Source organism: Cervus elaphus, chromosome 14 (genome assembly GCF_910594005.1).
Source record: "Cervus elaphus chromosome 14, mCerEla1.1, whole genome shotgun sequence".
Lineage (NCBI taxonomy): Eukaryota > Metazoa > Chordata > Mammalia > Artiodactyla > Cervidae > Cervus > Cervus elaphus.
The window spans coordinates 62,747,445-62,774,037 of NC_057828.1; the positions used below are offsets into that span (position 1 = coordinate 62,747,445).

The 26,593-nt window shown below is 36.3% G+C and overlaps 1 protein-coding gene and 1 non-coding gene across 5 annotated transcripts in view; one reads left to right on the plus strand and one right to left on the minus strand.

The window, feature by feature from the left end:
- The window catches only part of CEP350 (centrosomal protein 350), a 163,915-nt gene that overhangs the window by 51,283 nt on the left and 86,039 nt on the right, over positions 1–26,593 (plus strand). For all 4 annotated transcript variants that reach the window (XM_043922764.1, XM_043922766.1, XM_043922765.1 and 1 more), the window contains 6 exons: positions 5,511–6,571; positions 8,058–8,208; positions 10,596–10,768; positions 19,764–19,950; positions 22,964–23,178; positions 23,626–23,789. In XM_043922764.1, the coding sequence (XP_043778699.1) occupies positions 5,511–6,571; positions 8,058–8,208; positions 10,596–10,768; positions 19,764–19,950; positions 22,964–23,178; positions 23,626–23,789 (1,951 nt within the window). The remainder of the gene's footprint in view (positions 1–5,510; positions 6,572–8,057; positions 8,209–10,595; positions 10,769–19,763; positions 19,951–22,963; positions 23,179–23,625; positions 23,790–26,593) is intronic.
- On the minus strand, positions 16,012–16,118 carry LOC122708443. Its single transcript, XR_006345215.1, has one exon. It is a non-coding gene; the product is annotated as a U6 spliceosomal RNA (small nuclear RNA).

The following is a 26,593-nucleotide window of genomic DNA, read 5'->3' on the forward strand; positions in this document are numbered from 1 at the left end:
GAGATTTTCCAGGCAAGAATACTGGAGTGGATTACCATGTCCTTCTCCAGAGGATCTTCCTGACCCAGGGATTGAACCTAGGTCCGTGTATTGCAGGCAGACTCTACCTTCTGAGCCACCAGGGAATTTCATTGAACTTTATATATCTTCATATTAGTACTTAATGTCATCGGGTTTAGCTATTTATTAGTCTGCCATCCCTTTTAGATCTTCTGAAGCTGAAGGATTAGGTCTTAATTGGATCAAGTTTATTTCCACTTTTGTGTATGGCTGTTCTACCATTAAAATTAGCATTCTGAACACTTGAATATAAAGATCTCAGATTTTTACTCAGCAGTACCTTTTTATTTATAACTTGCTTTGTATTTCCATTACTACCATTACTAGTTTAGTTTGGGTACTAATAACTTCACATCATGCATTTGTAATAGTCTGTATTCTGTGGCATAGCATGCATTCACTCAGTTCAGTTCAGTTCAGTCGCTCAGTTGTGTCCGACTCTTTGTGACCCCATGAATTGCAGCATGCCAGGCCTCCCTGTCCATCACCAACTCCCGGAGTTTACTCAAACTCATGCCCATCGAGTCAGTGATGCCATCCAGCCATCTCATCCTTTGTTGCCCCCTTCTCCTCCTGCCCCCAATCCCTCCCAGCATCAGGGTCTTTTCCAATGAGTCAGCTCTTCGCATGGTGGCCAAAGTATTGGAGTTTCAGCTTCAACATCAGTCCTTCCAATGAACACCCAGGACTGATCTCCTTTAGGATGGACTGATTGGATCTCCTTGCAGTCCAAGGGACTCTCAAGAGTCTTCTCCAACACCATAGTTCAAAAGCATCAATTTTTCAGCATTCAGCTTTCTTCACAGTCCAACTCTCACATCCATACATTACCACTGGAAAAACCATAGCTTTGACCAGACGGACCTTTGTTGGCAAAGTAATGTCTCTGCTTTTTAATATGCTATCTAGGTTTCTAGGTTGGTCATAACTTTCTTTCTAAGGAGTAAGCGTCTTTTAATTTCATGGCTGCAGTCACCATCTGCAATGATTTTGGAGCCCAAAAAAATGAAGTCTGACACTGTTTCCACTGTCTCCCCATCTGTTTCCCATGAGGTGATGGGACCAGATGCCATGATCTTAGTTTTCTGAATGTTAAGCTTTAAGCTAACTTTTTCACTTTCCTCTTTCACTTTCATCAAGAGGCTTTTTAGTTCCTCTTCACTCTCTGCCATAAGGGTGGTGTCATCTGCATTTCTGAGGTTATTGATATTTTTCCCGGCAATCTTGATTCTAGCTTATGCTTCTTCCAGCCCAGCGTTTCTCATGATGTACTCTACATATAAGTTAAAGAAGCAGGGTGACAATATACAGCCTTGATGTACTCCTTTTCCTATTTGGAACCAGTCTGTTGTTCCATGTCCAGTTCTAACTGTTGCTTCCTGACCTTCATATAGGTTTCTCAAGAGGCAGGTCAGGTGGTCTGGTATTCCCATCTCCTTCAGAATTTTCCACAGTTTATTGTGATTCACACAATTGAAGGCTTTGGCGTAGTCAATAAAGCAGAAATAGATGTTTTTCTGGAACTCTCTTGCTTTTTTGATGATCCAGCGGATATTGGCAATTTGATCTCTGGTTCCTCTGCCTTTTCTAAAACCAGCTTGAACATCTGGAAGTTCTCAGTTCATGTATTGCTGAAGCCTGGCTTGGAGAATTTTGAGCATTACTTTACTAGCTGTGAGATGAGTGTAATTGTGCGGTAGTTTGAGCATTCTTTGGCATTGCCTCTCTTAGGGATTGGAATGAAAATGGACCTTTTCCAGTCCTATGGCCACTGCTGAGTTTTCCAAATTTGCTGGCATATTGAGTGCAGCACTTTCATAGCATCATCTTTCAAGGATTTGAAATAGCTCAACTGGAATTCCATCACATCCACTAGCTTTGTTCGTAGTGATGCTTTCTAAAGCCCACTTGACTTCACATTCCAGGATGTCTGGCTCTAGGTGAGTGATCACACCATTGTGATGATCTGGGTTGTGAAGATCTTTTTTGTACAGTTCTTCTGTGTATTCTTGCCACCTCTTCTTAATATCTTCTGCTAGGTCCATACCATTTCTGTCCTTTATCGAACCCATCTTTGCCTGAAATGTTCCCTTGGTATCTCTAATTTTCTTGAAGAGATCTCTAGTCTTTCCCATTCTGTTGTTTTCCTCTATTTCTTTGCATTGTTCGCTGAGGAAGGCTTTCTTATCTCTCCTGGCTATTCTTTGGAACTCTGCATTCAAATGGGAATATCTTTCCTTTTCTCCTTTGCTTTTCGCTTCTCTTCTTTTCACAGCTATTTGTAAGGCCTCCTTAGACAACCATTTTACCTTTTTGCATTTCTTTTCCATGGGGATGATCTTGATCCCTGTCTCCTATACAATGTCACAAACCTCCGTCCATAGTTCATCAGGCTCTCTGTCTATCAGATCTCGTCCCTTAAATCTATTTCTCACTTCCACTGTATAATCATAAGGGATTTGATTTAGGTCATACCTGAATGGTCTAGTGATTTTCCCTACTTTCTGCAGTTTAAGTCTAAATTTAGCATTAAGGAGTTCATGATCTGAGCCACAGTTAGCTCCTGGTCTTGTTTTTGCTGACTGTATAGAGCTTCTCCACCTTTGGCTGCAAAGAATATAGTCAATCTGATTTCAGTGCTGACCATCTGGTGATGTCCATGTGTAGAGTCTTCTCTTATGTTGTTGGAAGAGGGTGTTTGCTCTGACCAGTGTGTTCTCTTGGCAAAACTCTATTAGCCTTTGCCCTGCTTCATTCCGTACTCCAAGGCCAAATTTGCCTGTTACTCCAGGTGTTTCTTGACTTCTTACTTTTGCATTCCAGTCCCCTATAATGAAAGGGACATCTTTTCGGGGTGTTAGTTCTAAAAGGTCTTGTAGGTCTTCATAGAACCGTTCAACTTCAGCTTCTTCAGCATTACTGGTTGAGGCATAGGCTTGGATTACCGTGTTATTGAATGGTTTGCCTTGGAAACGAACGGAGATCATTCTGTCGTTTTTGAGATTGCATCCAAGTACTGCATTTTGGACTCTTTTGTTGACCATGATGGCTACTCCATTTCTTCTAAGGGATTCCTGCCCACAGTAGTAGATAGAATGGTCATCTGAGTTAAATTCACCCATTCCAGTCCATTTTAGTTCGCTGATTCCTAGAATGTCGACATTCACTCTTGCCATCTCCTGTTTGACCACTTCCGATTTGCCTTGATTCATGGACCTAACATTCCAGATTCCTATGCAATATTGCTCTTTACAGCATCAAACCTTGTTTCTATCACCAGTCACATCCATAACAGGGTATTGTTTTTGCTTTGGCTCCATCCCTTCATTCTTTCTGGAGTTATTTCTCCACTGATCTCCAGTAGCATACTGGGCAGCTACCGACCTGGGGAGTTCCTCTTTCATTATCCTATCATTTTTGCCTTCTCATACTGTTCATGGGGTCTCAAGGCAAGAATACTGAAGTGGTTTGCCATTCCCTTCTCCAGTGGACCACATTCTGTCAGACCTCTCCACCATGACCCTACCGTCTTGGGTGGCCCCACACGGCATGGCTTAGTTTCATTGAGTTAGACACAACTGTGCTCCTGTGATCAGATTGGCTAGTTTTCTGAGATTTTGGTTTTAGTGTGTCTGCCCTCTGATGCCCTCTCACAACACCTACCGTCTTACTTGGGTTTCTCTTACCTCAGACTTGGGGTATCCCTTCACCGCTGCTCCAGAAAAGCTCAGCCGCTGCTTCTTACCTTGGAGGAGGGGTATCTTCTCACTGCCGCCCCTCCTGACCTTGAACGTGGAGTAGCTCCTCTCAGCCCTCCTGCACCCCGCAGCAGCATCTCTTTGGAGGTGGGGTTGCTCCTCTCGGCCGCCGCCCCTGCCCTCGGAGGTGGGGTAGCTCCTCTCAGCCGCCGCTACTGTGCTGTCGCAGCCTGGCGCTCTCGGTCGCTACCCCTGACCTTGGGTGAGGGGTAGCTCCTCATGGCCGCACTTCTGCGTGGTCCGTCGCAGCCGGCGCACTTCTGCGCGGTCCGTCGCAGCAGTCTGTTGCCCATTCACTAGTCTTTCTTTACTCCACTTTCATAGCAGTCCTCTAATATGAAAGACTGCAACAGCATAACCTTCGACCAAACTGTGCATGACATGCTTTTCATTTCCTTTACTACCCTGTTTCCTCTCTTCCAGATGGTTTTTTTTTTTTTTTTTTTAAACTTAATTGGTACAACTTCTTATTTATCCATATTTGGTCTGAGGTTGCAGCCTATCTAAATAACTTTGAGTCATAATTTGATTATTTGTTGGGTTAACCATGCCTCCTAGCTTTCTGTCATCTACAAATTTGATAAGCACACCATCATGTCATCATCCAAAAATAATGGACAAGGCCAAGGACAAAACCTCATTTTTTTTTTTCCCCCCTGAAGATCATCTTAACAGTTAACACCAGCCTTTAACCTTTGTATATGGTATTCCTTAATATACAGCGAGATATCCATAGTCTGGAAACATAAGTGAATTATATAATGTCATCTAGGACATCTTTGGAGATGGCAATAGCACCCCATTCCGGTACTCTTGCCTGGAAAATCCCACGGACAGAGGAGCCTCATAGGCTGTGGTCCATGGGGTTGCGAAGAGTCGGACACGACTGAGCAACTTCACTTTCACTTTTCACTTTCATGCATTGGAGAAGGAAATGGCAACCCACTCCAGTATTCTTGCCTGGAGAATCCCAGGGATGGGGGAGCCTGGTGGGCTGCCGTCTATGGGGTCACACAGAGTCGGACACGACTGAAGTGACTTAACAGTAGCAGCAGGGCATCTTTGTTCTGTTTCTAGCCTCTGTGGATGGACTATCAGTTTTTCTGAGAACTAGATTGTATTCATCTCATTTCTTTAGAATGCACAATGTTAAAACCTAACTGATGCTTATTAAATATATGTTGATTAGAGTAACATTATGCCTATAATCTTAAGCATTTCTCTATTATGTAACATTATTTTTAAAGGGAAAGGTAGAGCCAATGTCGTAAAAAATTTTGTCCATAGAGTTTTAAGGGTTATGAGGCCTTCTCTTTAATTAATAGTTTTAAAAACATGACTTAGTTTTTTAAAAAATGTCCTGGTGAAGAAAGCTGTTTACAAAACAATATGTATGATAAAATCTCATTTTTGTGAAAGTAACACCACCAAACACAATATACATGTAGAAAAAGGTTTGGAAAGATAATTCTGAATGAAATAGTGATAGCCTTTTTCTCATTGGTTAGCTATGAGTGATCTTTATCCTTTTCATCCTTTGTTGTTGTTGTTGTCCTCATCTTTTTTTTTTTTTTTTTTTGCAGTGGCTATGCATTGCTCTTATAATCAGCAAACGCAAAACTTTAAGAAAGAAAAGGATGGCTTAGTTATGAGGTCCTGTGTTAACTAACGTATTGTAACTTTCATTTCCAGAAAGGACTTGATGGATCCTTCATGGATGCAGCCTGACAGACTAAGTCCACGAGTCCAACATCCTCAACCACAGCCTCTTGTTGGGACAGCTGGAAATTTACTTTCCCATCTCTTGAATCTAGAGCATGTAGGAATTTTGCATAAGGATTTGGAATCCATTTTTCCAACGAGGAAGAATCACAGTTTGGCTTCGGGGCCATTAACTTTTACACCTCAACCATATCTGACCTCACCAACTGCTCATCCAGATGCCTTGTTAAAATCTAGTGCTAGCCAATATAAGAGTAAACTGGATCGTATTGAAGCCTTGAAGGCAACAGCTGCTTCTTTGTCCAGCAGGATTGAAAGTGAAGCCAGAAAATTAGCTGGGGCTAACATTAACTATGGGTCAGTATGGAACACTGAGTATGATGTGCAGCGAACACCACAAGAAGATGGACATTGGACCAAGGCTATAAGTCCACCTGTGAAAGAGGATGCAGAAGATGTTTTCTCTGCTCGAATTCAAAAGATGCTGGGAACCTGTGTATCTCATGCAACTTTTGATGATGATCTTCCTGGTGTAGGCAACCTCAGTGAATTTAAAAAGCTTCCTGAGATGATAAGACCTCATAGTGCCATATCAAACCTCAGAATGAGATCTCCTGGACCCAAACCAGAAGGGCTGCTGGCACAGTTGTGTAAGAAGCAGACCGACTCTTCTGGCTCTGATATGCAAGTTTGTTCTCAAGACAAAGCTAAGATATCTCTTGGTTCCAGCATAGATTCCGTCAGTGAAGGGCCTCTTCTTAGTGAGGGGAGTCTCTCCGAAGAAGAAGGACGTCGAGATGAACAGTCCCCTTTGAAGTTAACAGAGATCTTGAAAGAAAAGGAATTTTGTGCTGGAGAAAGAAATGCTTATGAACCCATCAAAGAGTTTCAGAAGGAAGCTGAAAAATTCTTACCACTCTGTGGGCCTATAGGTGGTACACAGAGCAAAGGACCATGGGAAGAATTGGCAAAGGGAAGTCCACATAGTGTCATTAATATTTTTACAAAATCATATAAGTTATATGGAAAAGGTAAGAAAAATAGTAACCCTTGTAATATTTGTATGTTATCTTAGGATAAATTATTTTGTAATCCTGTACAAGATAATACTTAACTACAGATATTCATCATTCCTTATAAGGATAATAGAGATATATTATTATATAAAGTAATCTCAGTTGTCTGCAAGCTTCAACTAGAGTATTGTAATTTAATCTTTAAAAATTTATTTTTTAGCTCTCGTGATTAAAACAGTAGTTGATTGATGGTTATGGAAATTTTGGTCTGATTTAGAGAAATTCATAGGTGATGTTCAAGATAGATATGTATCAAGTATATACTCGGGTTACTATGGCCAGAGTTATATATTTAGATAGAAAATATGTGTATTTCTTAAAACGGTGATTTGTGTGTGCCTCGTCACACAGAGTCGGACACGACTGAAGCGACTTAGCAGCAGCAGCAGCAGCATAACAAACAGATCTTTGGGAATATAATGGTCAAGAAATGAGAGGACCAACTGTAGTAATATTTCTAACATGGAAGCAAATCTGTTACTATTTGTCTAAATGAACGCTAAAAACAGACTTTGAACAGTAGTGTAGCTGTACATTTGGGTCCTAAAATAATAACTTTTAAGGTGCCCATGTGATCCCTGAGATCCTGCAATGCAACTTTTCCTTTGTGTGGCAGACTCAACTCCTTCAAGTTCCTGCCTTTGTTCTTCCTCCTGTAGGTGGATTCTACCCATCTTATGCAAATATCACCTTAAAATTCCCAGGTTGGAGAGTGAGTGAGGCTGAGCCCGAAGTAGGCTATGGATACTGTGTTTTTTTTCATTTCCATTCTACATAGTGAACGATTTATCTGACAGATGAATTGATTTAATCTGTTCATCTTATGCTTAATTGGGTTTCCCATTACTTTTTCCTAGAATTCATAGTTAGCTACTTCATTTGATCTTGTGCAGACCTATATGTGCCTATTTATCTCTTTTGTTTAGCACTTATTTCTATAAGTGGTCATTTTCAAGTCCTTTGAATATTAAAGTTCTTCTGATTAAAGCAAAGAGCTTGTAAATCAAGCCCCTCAATTTCTTTTTGCAAGAAGGTTGGATTTGTTTTTAAATCCTTCTATTAGATTTCCATTAAGATATTATAGTTATTCTGAAATGTTTTAGAGTTGATATGTTATCTGGGATTTGTTTCAAAGTAATATTTGAGGAAAATTACAGATGGAGGGATACGAAGTTTGTGTTGGTATTTGTTAAAGCTGGATAATGGATGTATTAGTTTCATTATATGACTCTCTTTACTGTCATATATATGTTTGAAAATTTCCTTAATAAAAAGTTAAAGATGTATTATCAGATATAAAGATAACTTGGAAAGAAGAACTAATAAAAGCAAACTAAAATATCCCTAAATCCATGTTGTTAATCCCCAGGTTGTGGAATGCTGTGCTTGTAGTTTTTTAAATGTTTATTTTAAAACACATTTCAATTACTACTTTTGACAGAATTTGAAGACAGGTTGGAAAGAGGAACATCAGCATCACGGCCTTTGAATGCCATCACAACCCCTCTAAGCAGCGTTTCCTATGAAGATGATTTTGTTTCCTCTGCAGGGAGTGGGACTTTGACAGAGAAAAAGTCAGCTCTTGAACCCAAGTAAGACTATGTTAACAGTATGGAATAAAATCTGAAGAGTGAGACAAATGTACAAATGAGAACTGAAGTCTGGCTATTAGTCAGATTTTGCTTATTTGAAGATACATGTAGAAGCTGCATAGCATAGTAGTTATTAAGAGCATGGGCTCTGGATCCAGACCATATGGGTTTAAATACTGACTCTAGTAATGTTTAGTTGTTTGTCTTTGGGCATGTTGTTTAATTTCCCTGTGCCTCACTTTTCTTCTCTGTTAAAGTGTTATGAATGTTCAGTGAAATACAGAGTACTTGGAATAGAGTCTGGCACATAATAAACAAAACATAGATTGTTAAATCAATCTATGAATCCCTGGTTGAGGTTAGTATTGGGAAAATTATCCCATGGTGTGTTAATATGAGATGATTAAGAAATGGTTTTCTGTAATAGAATTGAAGATGACTAGCTAGACACTTGACTCCATGATCCCATTCAGTTCAGTTCAGTTGCTCAATCATGTCTGACTCTTTGCAACCCCATGAACTGCAGCATGCCAGGCCTCCCTGTCCATCACCAACTCCCAGAGTTTACTCACATTCATGTCCTTTGAGTCGGTGATGCCATCCAACCACCTCATCCTCTGTCATCTCCTTTTCCTCCCGCCTTCAATCTTTCCCAGCATCAGGATCTTTTCAAATGAGTCAGTTCTTCACATTACGTGACCAAAGGATTGGAGTTTCAACTTCAACTCCTGTCTTTCCAATGAATATTCAGGACTGATTTCCTTTAGGATGGACTGGTTGGATTTCCTTGTAGTCCAAGGGACTCTCGAGGGTCTTCTCCAACACCACATGATCCTAAGTAATCAGTAAATTTTTTTATAATTGGGATAACATCAAAAATTTTGCAAATCTTTGAATAGTAGCAATATTATAATGTTAATATTTATTGAGCAGTTAATGTACAAGGGAGTTCCCTGGTGGCTCAGTCAGTAAAGAATCTGCCTGCAATGCGGGAGACCTGGGTTTGACCCCTGGATGGGGAAGATACCCTGGAGAAGGCAATGGCAACCCACTCCAGTATTTTTGCCTAACCATGGGAGAATCCCATGGTTAGAGGAGCCTGGCAGGCTACAGTCCATGGGATCATAAAGAGTTGGACACAACTGAACAACTAACACTTTCACTTTAATGTGTAAGGTGCTAAGAGGACTGATAGGGCTTTACCTGTATTCACTCATTCTCCTAACAGCCTGATATGATAAATATTTTTGTTATTATTCATACTTGAGAGGAAACTGAAGTCCTAAGGTTGTTACCTGTACAGTGTCATGTAGTAAGTGAATCAGATTTCGCCCGAGAATTTCCTCCCTAAATTTTGTTACCATATAAAATAATTTGTAATCACTCACATGCAGTATAATTTTCTTCACACATTACAAATTATAATGCACATAAAATTATTGGATGATCTTTAAAAAATTAATTATATCTGCATATATATGAAATCTAGAAAGGTAGTAATAATGATGCTACATGCAGGGCAGGAAAGGACACACAGACATTAAGAACAGACTTTTGGACAAAGTGGGAGAAGGGGAAAGTGGGATGATTTGAGAGAATAGCATTGAGACATATACATACCATATGTAAAATAAATAGCCAGTGGGAGTTCAATGTATGATGCAGAGAACCCAAAGCCAGTGCTCTGTGACAACCTAGAGGGGTGGGATGGGGAGGAAAGTGGAAGGAGGGATTCAAGAGGGAGGGAACACATGTATCTCTAATGCCTGCTCATGTTGATATATGGCAAAAGCCATCACATTATTGTAAAGTAATTATCCTGTAAAAAATTAATCAAAAAAATTATATATAGCTAGATTAATGAAAATAAGTATTATTAAGATTATAGCAGAAGTGTAGTTTTAAATTTTGAACTTCAAAGTAAAGGTTTATTTTTTAATCAAGATGTGTAAGGATTTAATTGTGGTAACATTTAATATCACCAATCAATATGATTTATTATATTTTATTTCTGAGTTGATTAGAACATATTAAATTATTATTCCCTATAAGATTATTAGAAGGAAAATAATTATAAATTTGAGTAGAAATTGAGGTCACATTTTTCAGTATCCAGCATTATATTTTTTTCTCTTATGTGTCTGAATTACCCATTTTTAATGGTTTCACTTCAGTAAAAAACTGCCTAAGACTTTTCTCAGTAATAAATTGAGCCATAGGGAATAACGCAGGCTTCTGGTACGGACAAAACAAAGCAAGTGGAAAGCATCTTTGATTATAGTTATATTCTGTTTGTGACTAAATAGATTTTAAAATATCTATAGTTTTAGCTGTGAGTTGAAACTTTTTATTTCTTTCTTTAACCACTATTACTTATTCTTTGACAGTATTGGTAGTCACAGTTTGGGCATTCAGGAGGATCATTCTAGCAGAAAGTCTGCCTATGAGCTCTCCTCTGTGGATGTTACCTCCCAGCACTCATCAGGGGCCCAGTCTGCAACATCGTCTCGTTCATCTTCTTCTTCTAAAGGGAAGAAAGGAAAAAAAGAAAAGATGGAATGTAAGTGGAATTCTATGTGATGATCTTTTTCTCTTTACCAGTGGCTTTGCGACCGAAGTGAATGATTTGATTTCATAAGTTAGATAACTTCTTTATGATAATAGTATAATTGACTTTCATACTTATTTATCATTACAATAATACCTTTTGATATATAACATTATAAATCTTTTGATTACTATGAAAGGAATACATTAACAATGATAAAAAATTAAAAGTTGTAGAAAAACAATTTTACAACAGTTATAAACCTCTATTGATTCTTCTCCTCAGAGATAACTACTATTGATGTTTTTGGTGCCTATTTTTCCAATATGTACATAAAACCAGGCACATTCCCACATGCATTTTAATTTAAAAAGCAGAAATGAAATAATATTATTTTGCAGCTGCTTTTTAAAAACTTTGTATCCTGTATATTTCTGAGTGTCGTTAACTGTAATGGTCAAATTTCCGTATCTACAAAGTGAAGATGATAATAAATGCTTTCTATGGTAATTTTGAAGCCTACATATATAACGTGTACATCTCAGTACTTGCCACAGTAGCTGGCCCTTTGGCATTCTTGACTAATTGAGAACACCTTTCAGTCCCCTCAGTTCTACTCCTGGCTATAATTTGCTCAGTAGGCCTAGTGATGAGAAGATAACAGTCATTAGGCAAAGACCTCTTAGAGTCACAGAATGGTCTCTAGGGAATGATTTTGCTTCCACAATTATTTTTTCTAATAGTAAAAAATTGCTTGTTGAGTTAAAAAAAAAAAAGACTGGGGAGGACAAATGTATAAATATAGAAAACTATTTAAAAATGAAAAATCATCTGTATTCCCTCCACTTAGAGATAACCAATGTTAATGTCTTTTTAGATTTTATTTTATTGTGGTAAAATATATATAATGTAAACCTTATCATTTTAACCATTTTCAAGTGTTGAATTCAGTACTGTTAATAAGCATGTTCATAGTGTTCCACAGCCATCATTATTACCCAACTCCAGAACTTTTTCATCCTGCCATGCTGAAACTTGGAACCCATTAAAGACTAATTTCCCTTCCCTCCGTTCCCCGAGCTGCTGCTAACCACTGTTCTACTTTCTGTTGCTGAATTTGACTACTGTAGGTACTTCATATAAGTGACATCATCCAATATTCTTTTTATATCTGGCTTATTTCATTTAGCATAGCATCTTCAGATTTCATCCACGTTGTTACATGTATCAGAATGTCCTCCCTTTTTAAGGCTGAATAATATCCCGTTATATGGATACACCACATTTCGTGTAATCTTTCATCAGTTGATGGGGATCTTGGTTGTTTCATCCTTTTAACTATTGTGAGTAGTATGGACATGAACATTGGTGTACAAATACTGTTTGAGTCCCTACTTCCAGTTCTTTTGTGTATATACCCAATTGTATATACTTGCTGGATAAAATCATTTCTATATTTATACCTTTAACATTTTACATTCTCACCAGTAATGTACAAGGGTTCCAGTTTCTCCACACATATACTAACGCTTGTTTTGTAGTTTTTGTTTTTTTAAGAATAGATATCCCAATGCATGTGAAATGTTAACATTTTTAGTAAGAATACTTCTAGACAGTTAGTAGGCATATGTAAATAGAAAATGTTACATGTATGAGATCACATTTTATGTGATTTTTTTTTTTTTCCTGTCAATGGGTTACAGAAGCCTTTCTCTGTTAGTAAATATGGTTAACCCTTTGTAAGGGGTTACTTGTTTGTTGTTTAGTCGCTAAGTCATGTCTGAATCTTTTTGTAACCCCATGGACTATAGCCCACCAGGCTTCTCTGTCCATGGGATTTCCCAGGCAAGAATACTGGAGTGTGTTGCCATTTCTTTCTCTAGGGGATCTTCCGAACACAGAGAGTGAACTCACATCCCCTTCTGCATTTCAGACAGATTGTTTACCACTGTGCCACCTGGGAAGCCCAATGGCTACCTAGTGTTCTGTTATTTGAATGTATTGTAATTTGTTTATCCAGTTCCCCATTGCTGGACATTTAGATTCTTTCTTTTCTGTAATAAACACTGCTGCATTTTCTATAATAAACACTGTAAGGCATTGAATAGTCTTACAAATGCATCTTTATGCATTGATTTGGTTCTTTTAAGAGAAAATCCTAGAAGGAAAATAATGGACAATGAGTATTACATGCCTAAAATTTGGATGCATTTTGCCAAATAGCTCTTTAGAAAGCTAGTGTCACTTTATACTTCCAATGTGAGACTGCTCGGAGAGAATTTTTTTTTTCCTTTTTAATTTATTTTTTAATTGAAGGATAATTGCTTTACAGAATGTTATTGTTTTCTGTCAGACCTCAACATGAATCAGCCATAGGTATACATATATCTCCTTCCTTTTCAACCTTCCTCCCATCTCCCTCCCCATCCCACCCCTCTAGGTTGATACAGAGCCCTTGTTTGAGTTTCCTGAGCCATACAGCAAATTCTTGTTGTCTGTTTTACATATGGTAATGTAAATTTCCATGTTACTCTTTCTTTACATCTCACTCTCTCCTCCCCCCTCCCCATGTCCGTAAGTCTATTTTCTATGTCTGTTTCTCCATTGCTGCCCTGTAAATAAATTCTTCCAGTAACATTTTTCTAGATTCTGTATATGTGTGTTAGAATAGATATTTATCTTTCTCTTTCTGACTCACTTCACTCTGTATAATAGGTTCTAGGTTCATCCACCTCATCAGAACTGACTCAAATGTGTTCCTTTTTTATGGCCAAGTAATATTCCATTGTGTGTATGTACCACAACTTCTTTATCCATTCATCTGTTGATGGACATCTAGGTTGCTTCCATGTTCTAGTTATTGTAAATAATGCTGCAGTGAACAATGGGATACATGTGTCTTTTTCCATTTTTATTTCCTCAGGGTATATGCCTATGAGTGGGATTGCTGGGTCATATGGTAGTTTTATTCCTAGTTTTATGAGGAATCTCCATATTGTCTTCCATATTGACTGTATCAATTTATATTCCCACCAACAGTGCAAGAGTGTTTCCTTTTCTCCACACCCTCTCCAGCATTTATTGTTTGTAGACTTTTTGATGAGGGCCATTCTGACCAGTGTGAGGTGATATCTCATTGTGGTTTTGATTTGCACTTCTCTAATAATGAGTGATGTTGAGCATCTTTTCATGTGTTTGTTAGCCATCTGTATGTCTTCTTTGAAGAAATGTCTGCTTAGGTCTATTTCCTACTTTTTGATTGGGTTGTTTGTTTTTCTGCTATTGAGATGTATGAGCTGCTTGTATATTTGGGAAATTAATCCTTTGTCAGTTGTTTCATTTGCTATTATTTTCTCCCATTCTGAGGGTTGCCTTTTCACCTTGCTTATAGTTTCCTTTGCTGTGCAATAGCTTTAAGTTTAATCAGATCCCACTTGTTTATTTGGGTTTTTATTTCTGTTACTCTAGGAGGTGGGTCATACAGGATCTTGCTTTGATTTATGTCACTGAATGTTCTGCCTGTGTTTTCCTCTAAGAATTTTACAGTTTCTGGCCTTACATTTTGGTATTTAATCCATTTTGAGTTTATTTCTGTGTATGGTGTTAGGAAGTGTTCTAATTTCATTCTTTTACTTGTAGCTGTCCAGTTTTCCCAGCACCATTTATTGAAGAGGCTGTCTTTCCCCATTGTATAGTTTTGCCTCCTTTGTCAAAGATAAGGTACCCATAGGTGCATGGGTTTATTTCTGGACTTTCTGTCTTGTTCCATCAGTCTGTATTTCTGTTTTTGTGCCAGTACCATACTGTCTTGATGACTGTAACTTTGTAGTATAATCTGAAGTCAGGAAGGTTGATTCCTCCAGCTCCATTCTTCTTACTCAAGACTGCTTTGGCTATTTGGGATCTTTTGTGTTTGCATATGAGCTGTGAAATTTTTTGTTCTAGTTCTGTGAAAAATGCCACTGGTAATTTGATATGGATTGCATTGAATCTGTAGGTTGTGTTTGGTAGTTATACTCATTTTCACTTTCCTGCCTAGGAACATGGAATGTCTCTCCATCTGTTTATGTCATCTTTGATTTCTTTCATCGTTTCTTACAGTTTTCTGTGTACAGTTCTTTTGTCCCCTTAGGTAAGTTTATTCCTAGATATTTAATACTTTTTGTTGTAATGATGAATGGGATTGATTCCTTAATTGCTCTTTCTGATTTTTCATTGTTCATATATAGAAATGCAAGTGATTTCTGTATATTGATTTTGTATTCTTCAACTTTTCTTAACCTCACTGATTAGCTCTAGTGAGGTAATTTTCTGATACTATCTTTAGAGTTTTCTATGTAGGGTTTATTTCTTTTCCAGTCTGGATTCCTTTTATTTTTCTTCTCTGATTGCTGTAGCTAGGACTTTCAGAACTATGTTGAACAATAATGGTGAAAGTGGACACCCTTGTCTTGTTCCTGACCTTAGGGGGAATGATTTCATTTTTTTACCATTGAGAATAATGTTTCCTATAGGCTTATCATATATGGCCTTTACTGTGTTGAGGTAGATTCCTTCTGTGCCCATTTTTTGAAGAGTTTTAATTATAAATGGGTGCTGAATTTTGTCAAAGTCTTTTTCTGTGGCTATTGAGATTATCATATGGTTTTTATCTTTCAATTTAATATGGTGTATCACCTTGATTGATTTGCATATATTGAAGAATCCTTGCATCACTGGAATAGACCCAACTTGATCATGGTGTTTGAGCTTTTTGATGTATTGCTGAATTCTGTTTGCTGAAATTTTGTTGAGGATTTTTGCACTTGTGTTCATCAGTGATACTTTCCTGTAGTTTTCTTTTTTTGTATTGTCTTTGGCTAGGAGAGGTATAACTCTCTTGCACATTGGAAGTGTTCTTTAAAACAGATGGAACATTAGACAGCATTTTATCAACACTTCTCAAAGCCTGTCTTTTCTTGTGAAATACTGATTCAGTGCAATAGGCTGCTTCATAGGTGTTCTGAGAACAAAAGAACACCCATGGTTCCACAAACCTGGGAAATGCTTTTAGAGTAAAACAGGCTTCTTTCTAACAGGACTTCAGTACTTTTAATATGCTGATATGGATTATTTAGGATGAGGATGAGGCTATAGTGTGATATTTTTCAAATTTATTTGACCACAGAATCAGTTCTTCAATCAGCATGTTACATACAAATTCAGCAGAATACATATCAGGAAATGATGATTTTGCTCAGTTTTTTTTTTTTTTTTTAAATATGGAACGCTTCACGAATTTGCGTGTCATCCTTGCGCAGGGGCCATGCTAATCTTCTCTGTATCGTTCCAATTTTAGTATATGTGCTGCCGAAGCGAGCACTCAGTTTTTTTATTTTGCAGTTGTTATGCTTTATTATGTTAGTGTCTCACCTAAGGTTACTAACTAGTTATTGGCAAAGCCTAGATTCTGACTTCTAGCTCATAAATCAAGTTTATGTTTTACTATAATATATTGTACAACTTAAGATATCATGATATATTAAATTATGAGTATAAACAATATGATTCAGTGTAAGTTTTAAAAATTATAATCTAATACTTGATTAGGTGAAATACAGGTAATTTTCTGTGGTTTTCAGTTTCTCTGATTCCTTCTCATAATGCCTTAAGAAAACCCATATATTTTACTTACCACAGCATCAACTTTAACTTAGTATCTTATCCCAAAGTTCTAAGATGTATACATTATGTTGCATATACTTCAGATCTGGTGGTGAAAAATAGTGCATGCTCACTTACTTCCTCAGTGTTGATGAAAAGAGTAGATGAAAGTGGTAATCATAGGAAAAAAATTATCTTAATTTAACTTTAAAACATATAAATATACTTTCATTTGGAAATCTTTTAAACTAGGGGCAGATGATTTCTTTGCATATAGGTCCCTTGAATGGAGTTTAGATCTTTCTTGCATAGACCATTGTATTGTCTACGATTTCTAGTTTTTTGAAATGAACAATTTTTAAATTGTGTATTTTCAAAAATAATATATTAAGTGAATGAACTGTTTTTATTCTAGAAGAGTGCATCTTTATTATGGTAAAGTTAGAGATAACCCGTATTAACAGCTTGTTTCTAGCCTAGGAGTCATAAATAGATTTTAGATTGTAGAATCCTTTCTAATTGATGGACAATCCTCTAGATTATTTGTATTTTTCTCCTCATTATGATATACTGACTAGCATATTTAATTCATTGTATACATCTTCACATAGCTTCTTGTGATAAATTGCTATGAGAAATTCCACCGTTAAGGGCTTGGCTGCAAAATTATTTCTATGTATTTTTTGAGTTGTCCTTAAGAAAGGATATATGATTCCTTAAAAAACTAGGAATAAAGCTACCATATGACCTAGCAATTCCACTGCTGGTCATATACTGTGAGAAAACCATAAATAAAAAAGACACATGTATCCCAGTTCTTTGCAGCACTATTTACAATAGCTAGAATATGGAAGTAACCTAGATGTCCATTGACAGATGAATGGATAAAGATGTGGCCCACGCGCGCACGCACGCACACGCGCACGCACACACACACACACACACACACACACACACACACTGGAATAGTATTCAGCCATAAAAAAGGAATGAATTTGAGCCAGTTCTAGTTAGGTGGTGGATTTAGAGAGTGAAGTAAATCAGAAAGAGAAAGAAATATCATATTATTGCACATAAATGGTATCTAGAAAAGTGATATTTATGAACCTATTTTTAGGGAAGGAATGGAGATGCAGATACTGAGAACAGACTTGTGGACACAGTGGAGAGAAGGCAGTGGGATGAATGGAAAAAGTAGCATCAACATAAGTACACTACCATGTGTAAAATAGATAGCTGGTGAGAAGTTGCTATATAACACAGTGATCCCAGCCAGGTGATCTGTGATGATCTAAAGGAGTAGGATGTGGAGTGGGGAGGGAAGCTCAAGAGGGACTTGATATATGTATAACTATGGCTGATTTACATTGTTATATGGCAGACACTGTCATAATATTGTAAAGCAGTTTTCCTCCAATTAATAAATAAATTAAAAAAAACACAAAGGATATATGAATTTGTACTCCCATGAAAATGGTGTATGAGGAGTATTTCATGTGTGTGCTGAATGACAGTCAAGGTTTCATTACTTCAAAAATATTTGCTAATCTGATATTGAAAAATGGCATCTCATTGATTTGCATTTCTTTGGTACTTGGGTTTAGTATTTCTCACATGGTAAGACTGTTCTCATTTTTCCTTTTCAAATCAAATTTTGATGAAAAATTGTTACTTTATTACTATCACTACAGAATAATGTAGCTTAATTTTAAAATTTATTTTTTGTGTGACAAACATAGTTAACATAAAATTTGCCATTTTAACCATTTTTAAGTGTACCGTTCAGTGGCGTTTAATTTATTCATACTGTTTACAACCAAATTTCACTACTATCCACCTCCAGAACTACTTCATCCTCCTGTACTGAAACTCTCTGTACCTATTAAACAGTGATTCCCTATTCCTCCCTTTCCAGCCCCTGGCAGCCCCCATTCTACTTTTTGTCTCTGTGGTTAAGTGTCTAGTTCAGTACCATTAGGTACATTCACAGTGTGGAGCTATCACCATTTCATTCATCTCCACAGCTGTTTCTTTATTCCAAACTGGAACTCTATGCTCACTAAATAATAGCTCTCATTCTCCCCTCTGCTGTTCTGTTTCTATGAATTTGCCTATTCTAGGTACCTCAGATAGGTATGTAACCATACAGTGTTTGTTCTTTTGTGACCAGATGGTTTATTTTACTCAGCATAATGTTGTCAGAGTTCATGCATGTTGTAACATGTGTGAAAATGTCCTTCTTTATTAAGACTGAACAATATTTCATTGTATGTATATACCAGTTTTGTTTACGCAGTCATTGTTGAAGGACATTTGAGTTGCTTCGACCTTTTGGCTGTTGTGAATAATGCTGCTGTGAACATGGGAGTGCAGCATAATTTTTTTTTTTTTACTTTTTCCATTGTCTTTTGATCTTTAACCATGTTAAAAACCAGATTAAAAAAAAAATTAGCTGCCATTAAAATGTGTACACAGTTCTTCTTTTGTACTTCTTCTTTTTTTTTTTTTTAAACATAGCATGCATTTTTCTGTGCTGCTATTGAAGCATATCATCAAGATGAACAATGCCCTAGACTTAGAATCATGAAGCCTGGGTTTATGTCCTATTTCTGCTATCACCCATGATTCCTTAAGTTATTTAGCCTCATAGATGTCTAGTTACTGCATCAACAAATTAAGCATACAGTACCCACTTCATAAGGTGTTTAAGAGCAATAAGGTAATAATGTATGTGTTCAAATTACAAAAAGCTGTTTCTGTATTCAAGTTACTATTATCTATGTAATTTAGACAATTCTATTGTTGGTAAAGGAGGTTGAAATTTTTTAAATTATAAAGTTATGCATTGAATGTCATGTACAACTGTACAACTTTTGTTTCAACATTGTCTCCTTAAGATACCCATATAAGTAAAATTATTTTGAGTCAGAGAATAATTGTTCAGAGAATATGAACAGTTTTATAAATCTGGGTGTGTAGTTCTTAGCGTAGAGTTTTTCAAAAGGATTATGTAGTTTAGTTGGCAGTTGATAACCTTTTTCTCTCACCTCTGGGTTTTATCCTTAAAAAATTTGGGGATGGTTACTTTTTTATGGGGATAGAGTAGTACTTCATTCTTGTTTAATATGCTTGTCTTTTTTTTTAACCATTTGATTTAAAAAGTTTATTTTTTAATAGCAAGTAGGAGATATTAATGGAAGAAACGTCGCTTGCCTTATATGGAAGTGAAGAATGAACTGTTTTAAAGTCCATTTTAAGATACTCTGCTTTGTGCTTTTTGTTATTTTATTGAAATCTAGGTGTTAGTTATCTCTTAGTAGCTTCTAATACTGGGAATCAGTTTTATAAGAAATTTACTTTACAGGGCTAGATTCACTCACTGGAAATATTCAGAACTCACTTGTTGATGAAGAAAAAGTACACTCTGGTTCAGAACATGGCTCTCATCAAGGAAAGAAATCTGGGACCAGTAGCAAACTTTCTGTGAAAGATTATGAGCAGGCCCTTGATACAGATAGCACTTTGGAAGAACTTTCTGGGCATTCTTTGAGGTAAAGTAATGCATATTTTATACTGTAATTTGTATGTCATTAAAGTTACAATATCATTGATGTTCAGAGAATTCACTTAATAAATTTATATATTTTTTATAGTTTTGTTCATAGCTCTAGTCTTTATATTATAGAATATACTCATCTCTCACCTAAACTATTATAGCTACTGCCACAGGAATTCTTTGCCTCTAGCGCAATCTACCTTTCTATCCAAACAAAATTTTCACAGTTGTTTTCTTCACTCAGTCATTTGACCAAGCAACTACTCTCCTTAGGATACTCTGGAGCTCACAGTTACCCCACAGATCAACGCTTAGAGCTTAACTTTATTTGAAGTGTTATCACTAGGCTACCAAAGACTATCTTGCTTCCTTTGTTTATGCATTTTTTTCTTCTCAACTGTATCCTTCCAATCTTTAAACATAACCACTTAGTACCCTTTTGGTATCATTGTTTATTTGTACCTCTGAACTTTTCGCTTATGCTCAACTTATTAGACAATTCGATTTTGAAATCTCACTCTTAAATTGATTGTATAACTTGCACACTGTAATATCATATATTATGCACTTAGCCTATTGCTTACAAATAACTGTTGCTTCATGTACAATTCCTGCTCTGTCTCCATGACTTTTATCTGCTACACTGGTTTTGTTCTTCGGGAAATTTAAGCTCTGAGAAGGCATGGATTTGTTTTTTTACTTTAAAACTGTGTGCTTTTTCCAATACAGTGTTACACACAGACAATCATTTTTAGTGCTTTCATGTTGCAGATAATGCCATATTATTAATACCATTGTTCCTGTGTCTAAAGTTGAATTTTAATTTCTTTGTCAATGATTTTGGAATTCAGAAAACTTTACCTTTCCTTAAGAGATTCCTGATGATGTAACTGGCAAAATCCACTAAGTTAAACATTTCTAAACAAACTCCAGAGCCAAATAAGTTTATAAATGCCCCATACTATAGTCTAGACCCCCTACTTCCCCACCGATGGAGATTGATAGTGGATAAAATGATTCAAGGATTTGATACAAAGGAGTCCAGATATTTTAAAAAAATATTTAACTTATATTGTCTTATTTGGCTATAGACACTTTCTGTGTCCACATTCTTTTCCTTTGTTTCTTTTTTATATTTTAGAAAACTTATTAATATCATTGGAAACAGCTAGTCTAGGTAAGTCTCTGCAGAGCAAATATGAATTCATCTTGTAAATCCATATAGTGAGATTTATCTTATGAGTCAGTTCAGTTCAGTTGCTCAGTCGTGTCGGACTCTTTGCGACCCCATGAATCACAGCATGCCCATCCCCAACTCCTGGAGTTTACCCAAACTCATGTCCGTTGAGTTGGTGATGCCATCTAACCATCTCATACTCTGTCGTTCCCTTCTCCTCCGGCCCTCAATCTTTCCCAGCATAAGAGTCTTTTCAAATGAGTCAGCTCTTCACATCAGGTGACCAAAGTACTGGAGTTTCAGCTTCAACATCAGTCCTTCCAGTGAACATTCAGGACTGATTTCCTTTAGGATGGACTTGTTGGATCTCCTTGAAGTCCGAGGGACTCTCAAGAGTCTTCTCCAACACCACAGTTCAAAAGCATCAATTCTTTGGCGCTCAGCTTTCTTTGTAGTCCAACTCTCCCATCCATACATGACTACTGGAAAAACCATAGCCTTGACTAGATGGACCTTTGTTGACAAAGTAATGTCTCTCCTTTTTAATATGCTGTCTAGGTTGGTCATAACTTTTCTTCCAAGGGGTAAGTGTCTTTTAATTTCATGGCTGCAGTCACCATCTGCAGTGATTTTGGAGCCCCAAAAAATAAAGTCTGCCACTGTTTTCCCCATCTGTTTGCCATGAAGTGATGGGACCGGATGCCATCATCTTTGTTTTCTGAATGTTGAGCTTTAAGCCAACTTTTTCCCTCTCCTCTTATGAGTACTTTGTTTTAATGTTGTGTTGGAATTCTTTCAGGGAAATCTATTAGGAGACAGAAGTAATGATAATTCTTTCTATGTTCTGTAAATTGTCAGACTGTTAAAAACAGTATTTCTCTAAACTTCAGAAAATTAAAGGTTACTGGAAGCTAGTGAGTGCCTGTGAAGACTACTGTTACTCAAATTTAAATGCTGGTATAAGAGAAATTTTTACCTTTGAAAACCATGTCATAGTTTTATTAAAGCTAAAAGTAAGCTTGCTTTAGTATGTTGAAACATGCTAACATGCTTTGTAGGATATTTGAGTCAGTAAATAAATCTTTAGTTCAAAGCAGCATGCTTCTTGTTATCAGAAACAGTACCTTTAATGAGCTTAATTTGTCATAGAGGGGCTTGACCTGTGCCTTGTGTTGAATTTAATACTTTTAGTTGTTTTAATAAAACTGCTATGAGAGGTTACTTCTTAGAAAGTTCAGGAAAGAACTATAGCATTAAAAAGTGGACAGAAACAAATGGACATATATAAAGTATTTAGAGATGGTTAGTATGAAACTTTCTGCTGTGACTTTTTGGTTAATAAAAGTAATAACAAAAGTAGTTTTTGTCATTTAAAATTTTTAACACAAAATGATATTCTCTTTCAGAGACATATTTTGTGGTATTTTTATGAAATAGGCTTTACCTTGCTTTTTTTAATATGTTTGTAGTTTTATTGCTATATAAGATCTTAGTGTTCTAGAGGATTTTGCCTGCTACTACAATAAGTGATTCATAGTAAATTACATTGTAGAGGAAGGAGTTTAGTCCCAATTTAATCAAAAGACTCCTTTTTCATGTTACTTTGAGCAGGGCTTGTCCCTAGCTTGTTCCCCGCTGTAAATCTAGCAATAAAAGGAGTACTCATAGTGATTCATTCAGTGTAGCAACTCTGTTAAATGAATAAATCACAGCTTTTTATCACAGCTTTTTAAAGCTAATGTTAATAAGTTTTGCATGTTGTTCTTATTGTTTAGCTGGTTTTTGAAGTAGATTTCCTGTCTCTAATGTCTTTATGAAATAAAACTTGTAGTGTCTCATCAGATAAGGGAAGATCTCAGAAAACTCCACCTTCTCCCATATCTCCAAGTTCTCAGAAACTGTTGCAGTTTGACCTTCCAGGAACTTCATTAGAAAGATCTAAATCCTCAGTAGTAGTGACTCCAACAGGATTTAAGCCAAATGCAACTTTCGCTGATGTGAACCTGGCTGCCAGCAGAACGACGACAGAGATGGCCTCAACACCAGGCAAGTAGATCCATGCAGCTGTAATTTAAAAAATAGGATATGAATTTATTTCTAAAAATTTATTTCAGTTAAACCATAGAGAAATATTACTTCAAGTGAATGCGATTACTATTTGAAGTATTAAACAAAAATTGTGCCAGAAAATAAATATTGAAAAGCACAGGAGATTCATAGTGGTGACTTTTCCCATATTGTCAGCGTCAGTCAAAAGACACTTGAAAAATGTGTCCTGTGTATGTATTGTGTACACTGGCATGGTTTATGCATACGTTCACATGCATACACACTCAAAAGAAGTAACTAGTAGAATACTATGTACTAAAATGTCACTGTCTTTCCTACAAAGGATAGCAGACTTGTTTTTGGACCTTAAAATAAGAAATGAATTTTAGAAATCAGATGTAATTTCACTCAAACTTTTATATATGACAATTACATGCCTTCCAGGTTCTAAGCGCTTTTCTCCTGCTGGCCTCCAGCATCGGATGGCAGCAGAACTCAGTTACTTGAGTGCCATTGAGGAGTCGGTGCGTCAGCTGTCAGATGTAGAAAGAGTTAGAGGAGTTTCACTTGCGCAACAGGAGAGCGTGTCTCTGGCTCAGATCATAAAGGTATTTGTGGAGTTTTCTTTAGCTTTCTGTGTTTTTTTTTCTCTTTTCTTTGCTATTTAAAATGATCTTAATGATGAGTTAAAAAAGAAAACACAAAACTTCTAACTGCTAAATAGAAAAAATAGTCTTGTCACACAGTACGTATAAATAATCTTGAGAAAAACTGTCATATGGTAAGAAGATAATTAAACATGCAGTATTTGGCAACAGAATAGTAATACAGTCGTTCTCTTTCAAATACTTCATTTTCCACATTCTTTACCTTTTTTTGTTACAGTGTGAAAATTAGCTTATCAAAAATTTTCAATATTTTTTCTTTTTGTGTGACAAGTCAGAAATGACTTTGGTTTTGTTTTGTTTTTTAATACTTTATTTGTACTGAAAAGTTTCTGTGATCTAAGTGTTTGGTAGTGTCAGGTTAATAGGACTTTTCCTTAAGGAAGCTAACAAAAATCTTAGTGTTCCTTGGTGGAGATGCTTATTGGTATCTTTAAAAACAAGAAAAAAAACTGAGATAACATTTGCATATAATAAAATACACAGATTTTAAGTGTATAATTTGATGAATTTTGAGCATGTAACAACCACCTTAATCAAAATGTATTACACTTTTATCACTCCAGAAGGTTCACCCAGGCCCCTTTTCAGTTAATCTCACCACCCAGAGGCAGGTAGTATTCTGATTCATATCACCATAGTTTATTTCTGCCCGTTCTAGAACTTCATAAAATGGAAATATAGTTCGTAATGTGTTGTGTTTAGCTTATTTTATGCAGCATAACATTTTTAAGATTGATCCATTTTGTTGCATCTGTGGTGCTTTTGGGTGTTTTACTGAGTAACATTCCACTGATGATTATATCACAATTCATTTACCCATTCTCTTGTTGGTGTACATTTGTATTATTTCCAGCTTTTGGCTATCATAAATATTCCTGCTATAAAATTATTTTTTTCAATTCTCTGTGTACGATACAAAAGTTTACTTTTCTTGCTTAAATACCTAGGAGTGTAATTGCTTGGGTTAAGTATATATTTATGAGAAAATGACATTCTTTTTTCCAAAATAATGGTAACATCTTATGCTCTGATGGCAGTATATGAGAGTTCCAGTTGTATTGTTTCTTTGCTGTCGTCGTGTATTCTAGTCATTCTACCTCACACAGTGAGGTAGTATCTCATTGTGGTTTTTAATTTGCATTTCTTTTATGACTGATGAAATTGATCTTTTGGCATATTTATGATTAATCTTGTATCTACTTTTGTGAATATGTGTTCAAATCATTTGCTTCTTTCATAATTGGGATATTTGTCTTTTAATTATTGAGTTGTAGGAGTTCTTTATATATTCTAAAACAAATCCTTTTCAGATATGTCTCAAATATTGCTTTCCATCCTAGACTTGGTGCTTCCCTGATAGCTCAGTTGGTAAAGAATCTGCCTGCAGTGCAGGAGACCCCAGTTCGATTCCTGGGTCACAAAGATCCACTGGAGAAGGGATAGGCTACCCACCCCAGTGTTCTGGGGCTTCCCTTGTGGCTCAGCTGGTAAAGAATCTGCCTGCAATGCGGGAGACCTGGGTTTGATCCCTGGGTTGGGAAGATCCCCTGGAGAAGGGCAAGGCAACCCACTCCAGTATTCTGGCTTAGAGAATTCTGTGGACTGTATTGTCCATGGGGTCCCAAAGAGTTGGATGTGACTGAGTGACTTTCACTTTCACTCATATCCTGGCCTTGCCTTTCATTTTTTTAAACTCTGTTTTTTGAAGAGCAGAAGATTTTAATTTTGATGAAGTCTAGTTTTTAGTTTTTTTCTTTTATGGGTAGTGCTGTTTGTATTCTAAGAAATCTTTGCTTACCCTAAGATATTAAGATACTCTAACAAAGATGTTCTTTTATGTTTTTCCTCAAAACTTTATAGTTTTGGCCTTTATATTTAAGTGTGTGAGCTATTTCAAGTTAATTAAGAATTGTGAGGAACAGGTCAAAGTTAATCCTTTCCCCCCCATTCAGATGTTTGGTTGTACTAGCACCATTTTCTTAAATTACCTTGAGACCTTTATCAACAATTAAGTAATCGTATATGTGTTGGTCTACTTTTGCATTCTGTTCTTTTCCATTGATGTATTTGTCTAGTACCATACTATTTTACAATAACTATAGAGTCGGTCTTTTTTCTTCTTTATTTTTTCAGTTAAATTTTTTTATTGGGATATAGCTGATTTACAGTGTTCTGTTAGTTTCAGGTGTACAGTGAAGTGAATCAGTTACACATATGCATATATCCACTCTTTCTTATGTTCTTTTCCTGTTTAGGCCATTACAGTTTTTTGAGTACAGTTCCCTGCTCTATGCAGTGGGTCTTTATTAGTTATTTAATTATCTATTTTATATATAGTAGTGTGTATATGTTAATCCCAATCTCTAAATTTATCCCTCCCTGCCATAGTGGGTCTTGAAATCAGGCTGTAATTACTCCAGTTTTGTTCTTTCCCACGATGTTTCAACTATTCTTTGTTTTTTCTGTCTAGCTTCTAGAATCAGTTTGTCAGTTTCTACCAAAATTTTTTAAAAGCCTGGTGTAATTTTGATTTGAATGACATTGAATCTACAGATCAGTTTGGGAAGAATTCACATCTTAACAATATTGCATCTTCTAGTTCATGAATATATTATCTTTCTCTGTTTAGGTTTCTTAGATATTTCTCTCAACTGTAATTTTCAGTGTAGAGATGTTACACTTTTTAAAAGTTATTCTTAAATTTTATGTCTTTTGACAATAAATCTTTTTTTTTTTCCAATTTC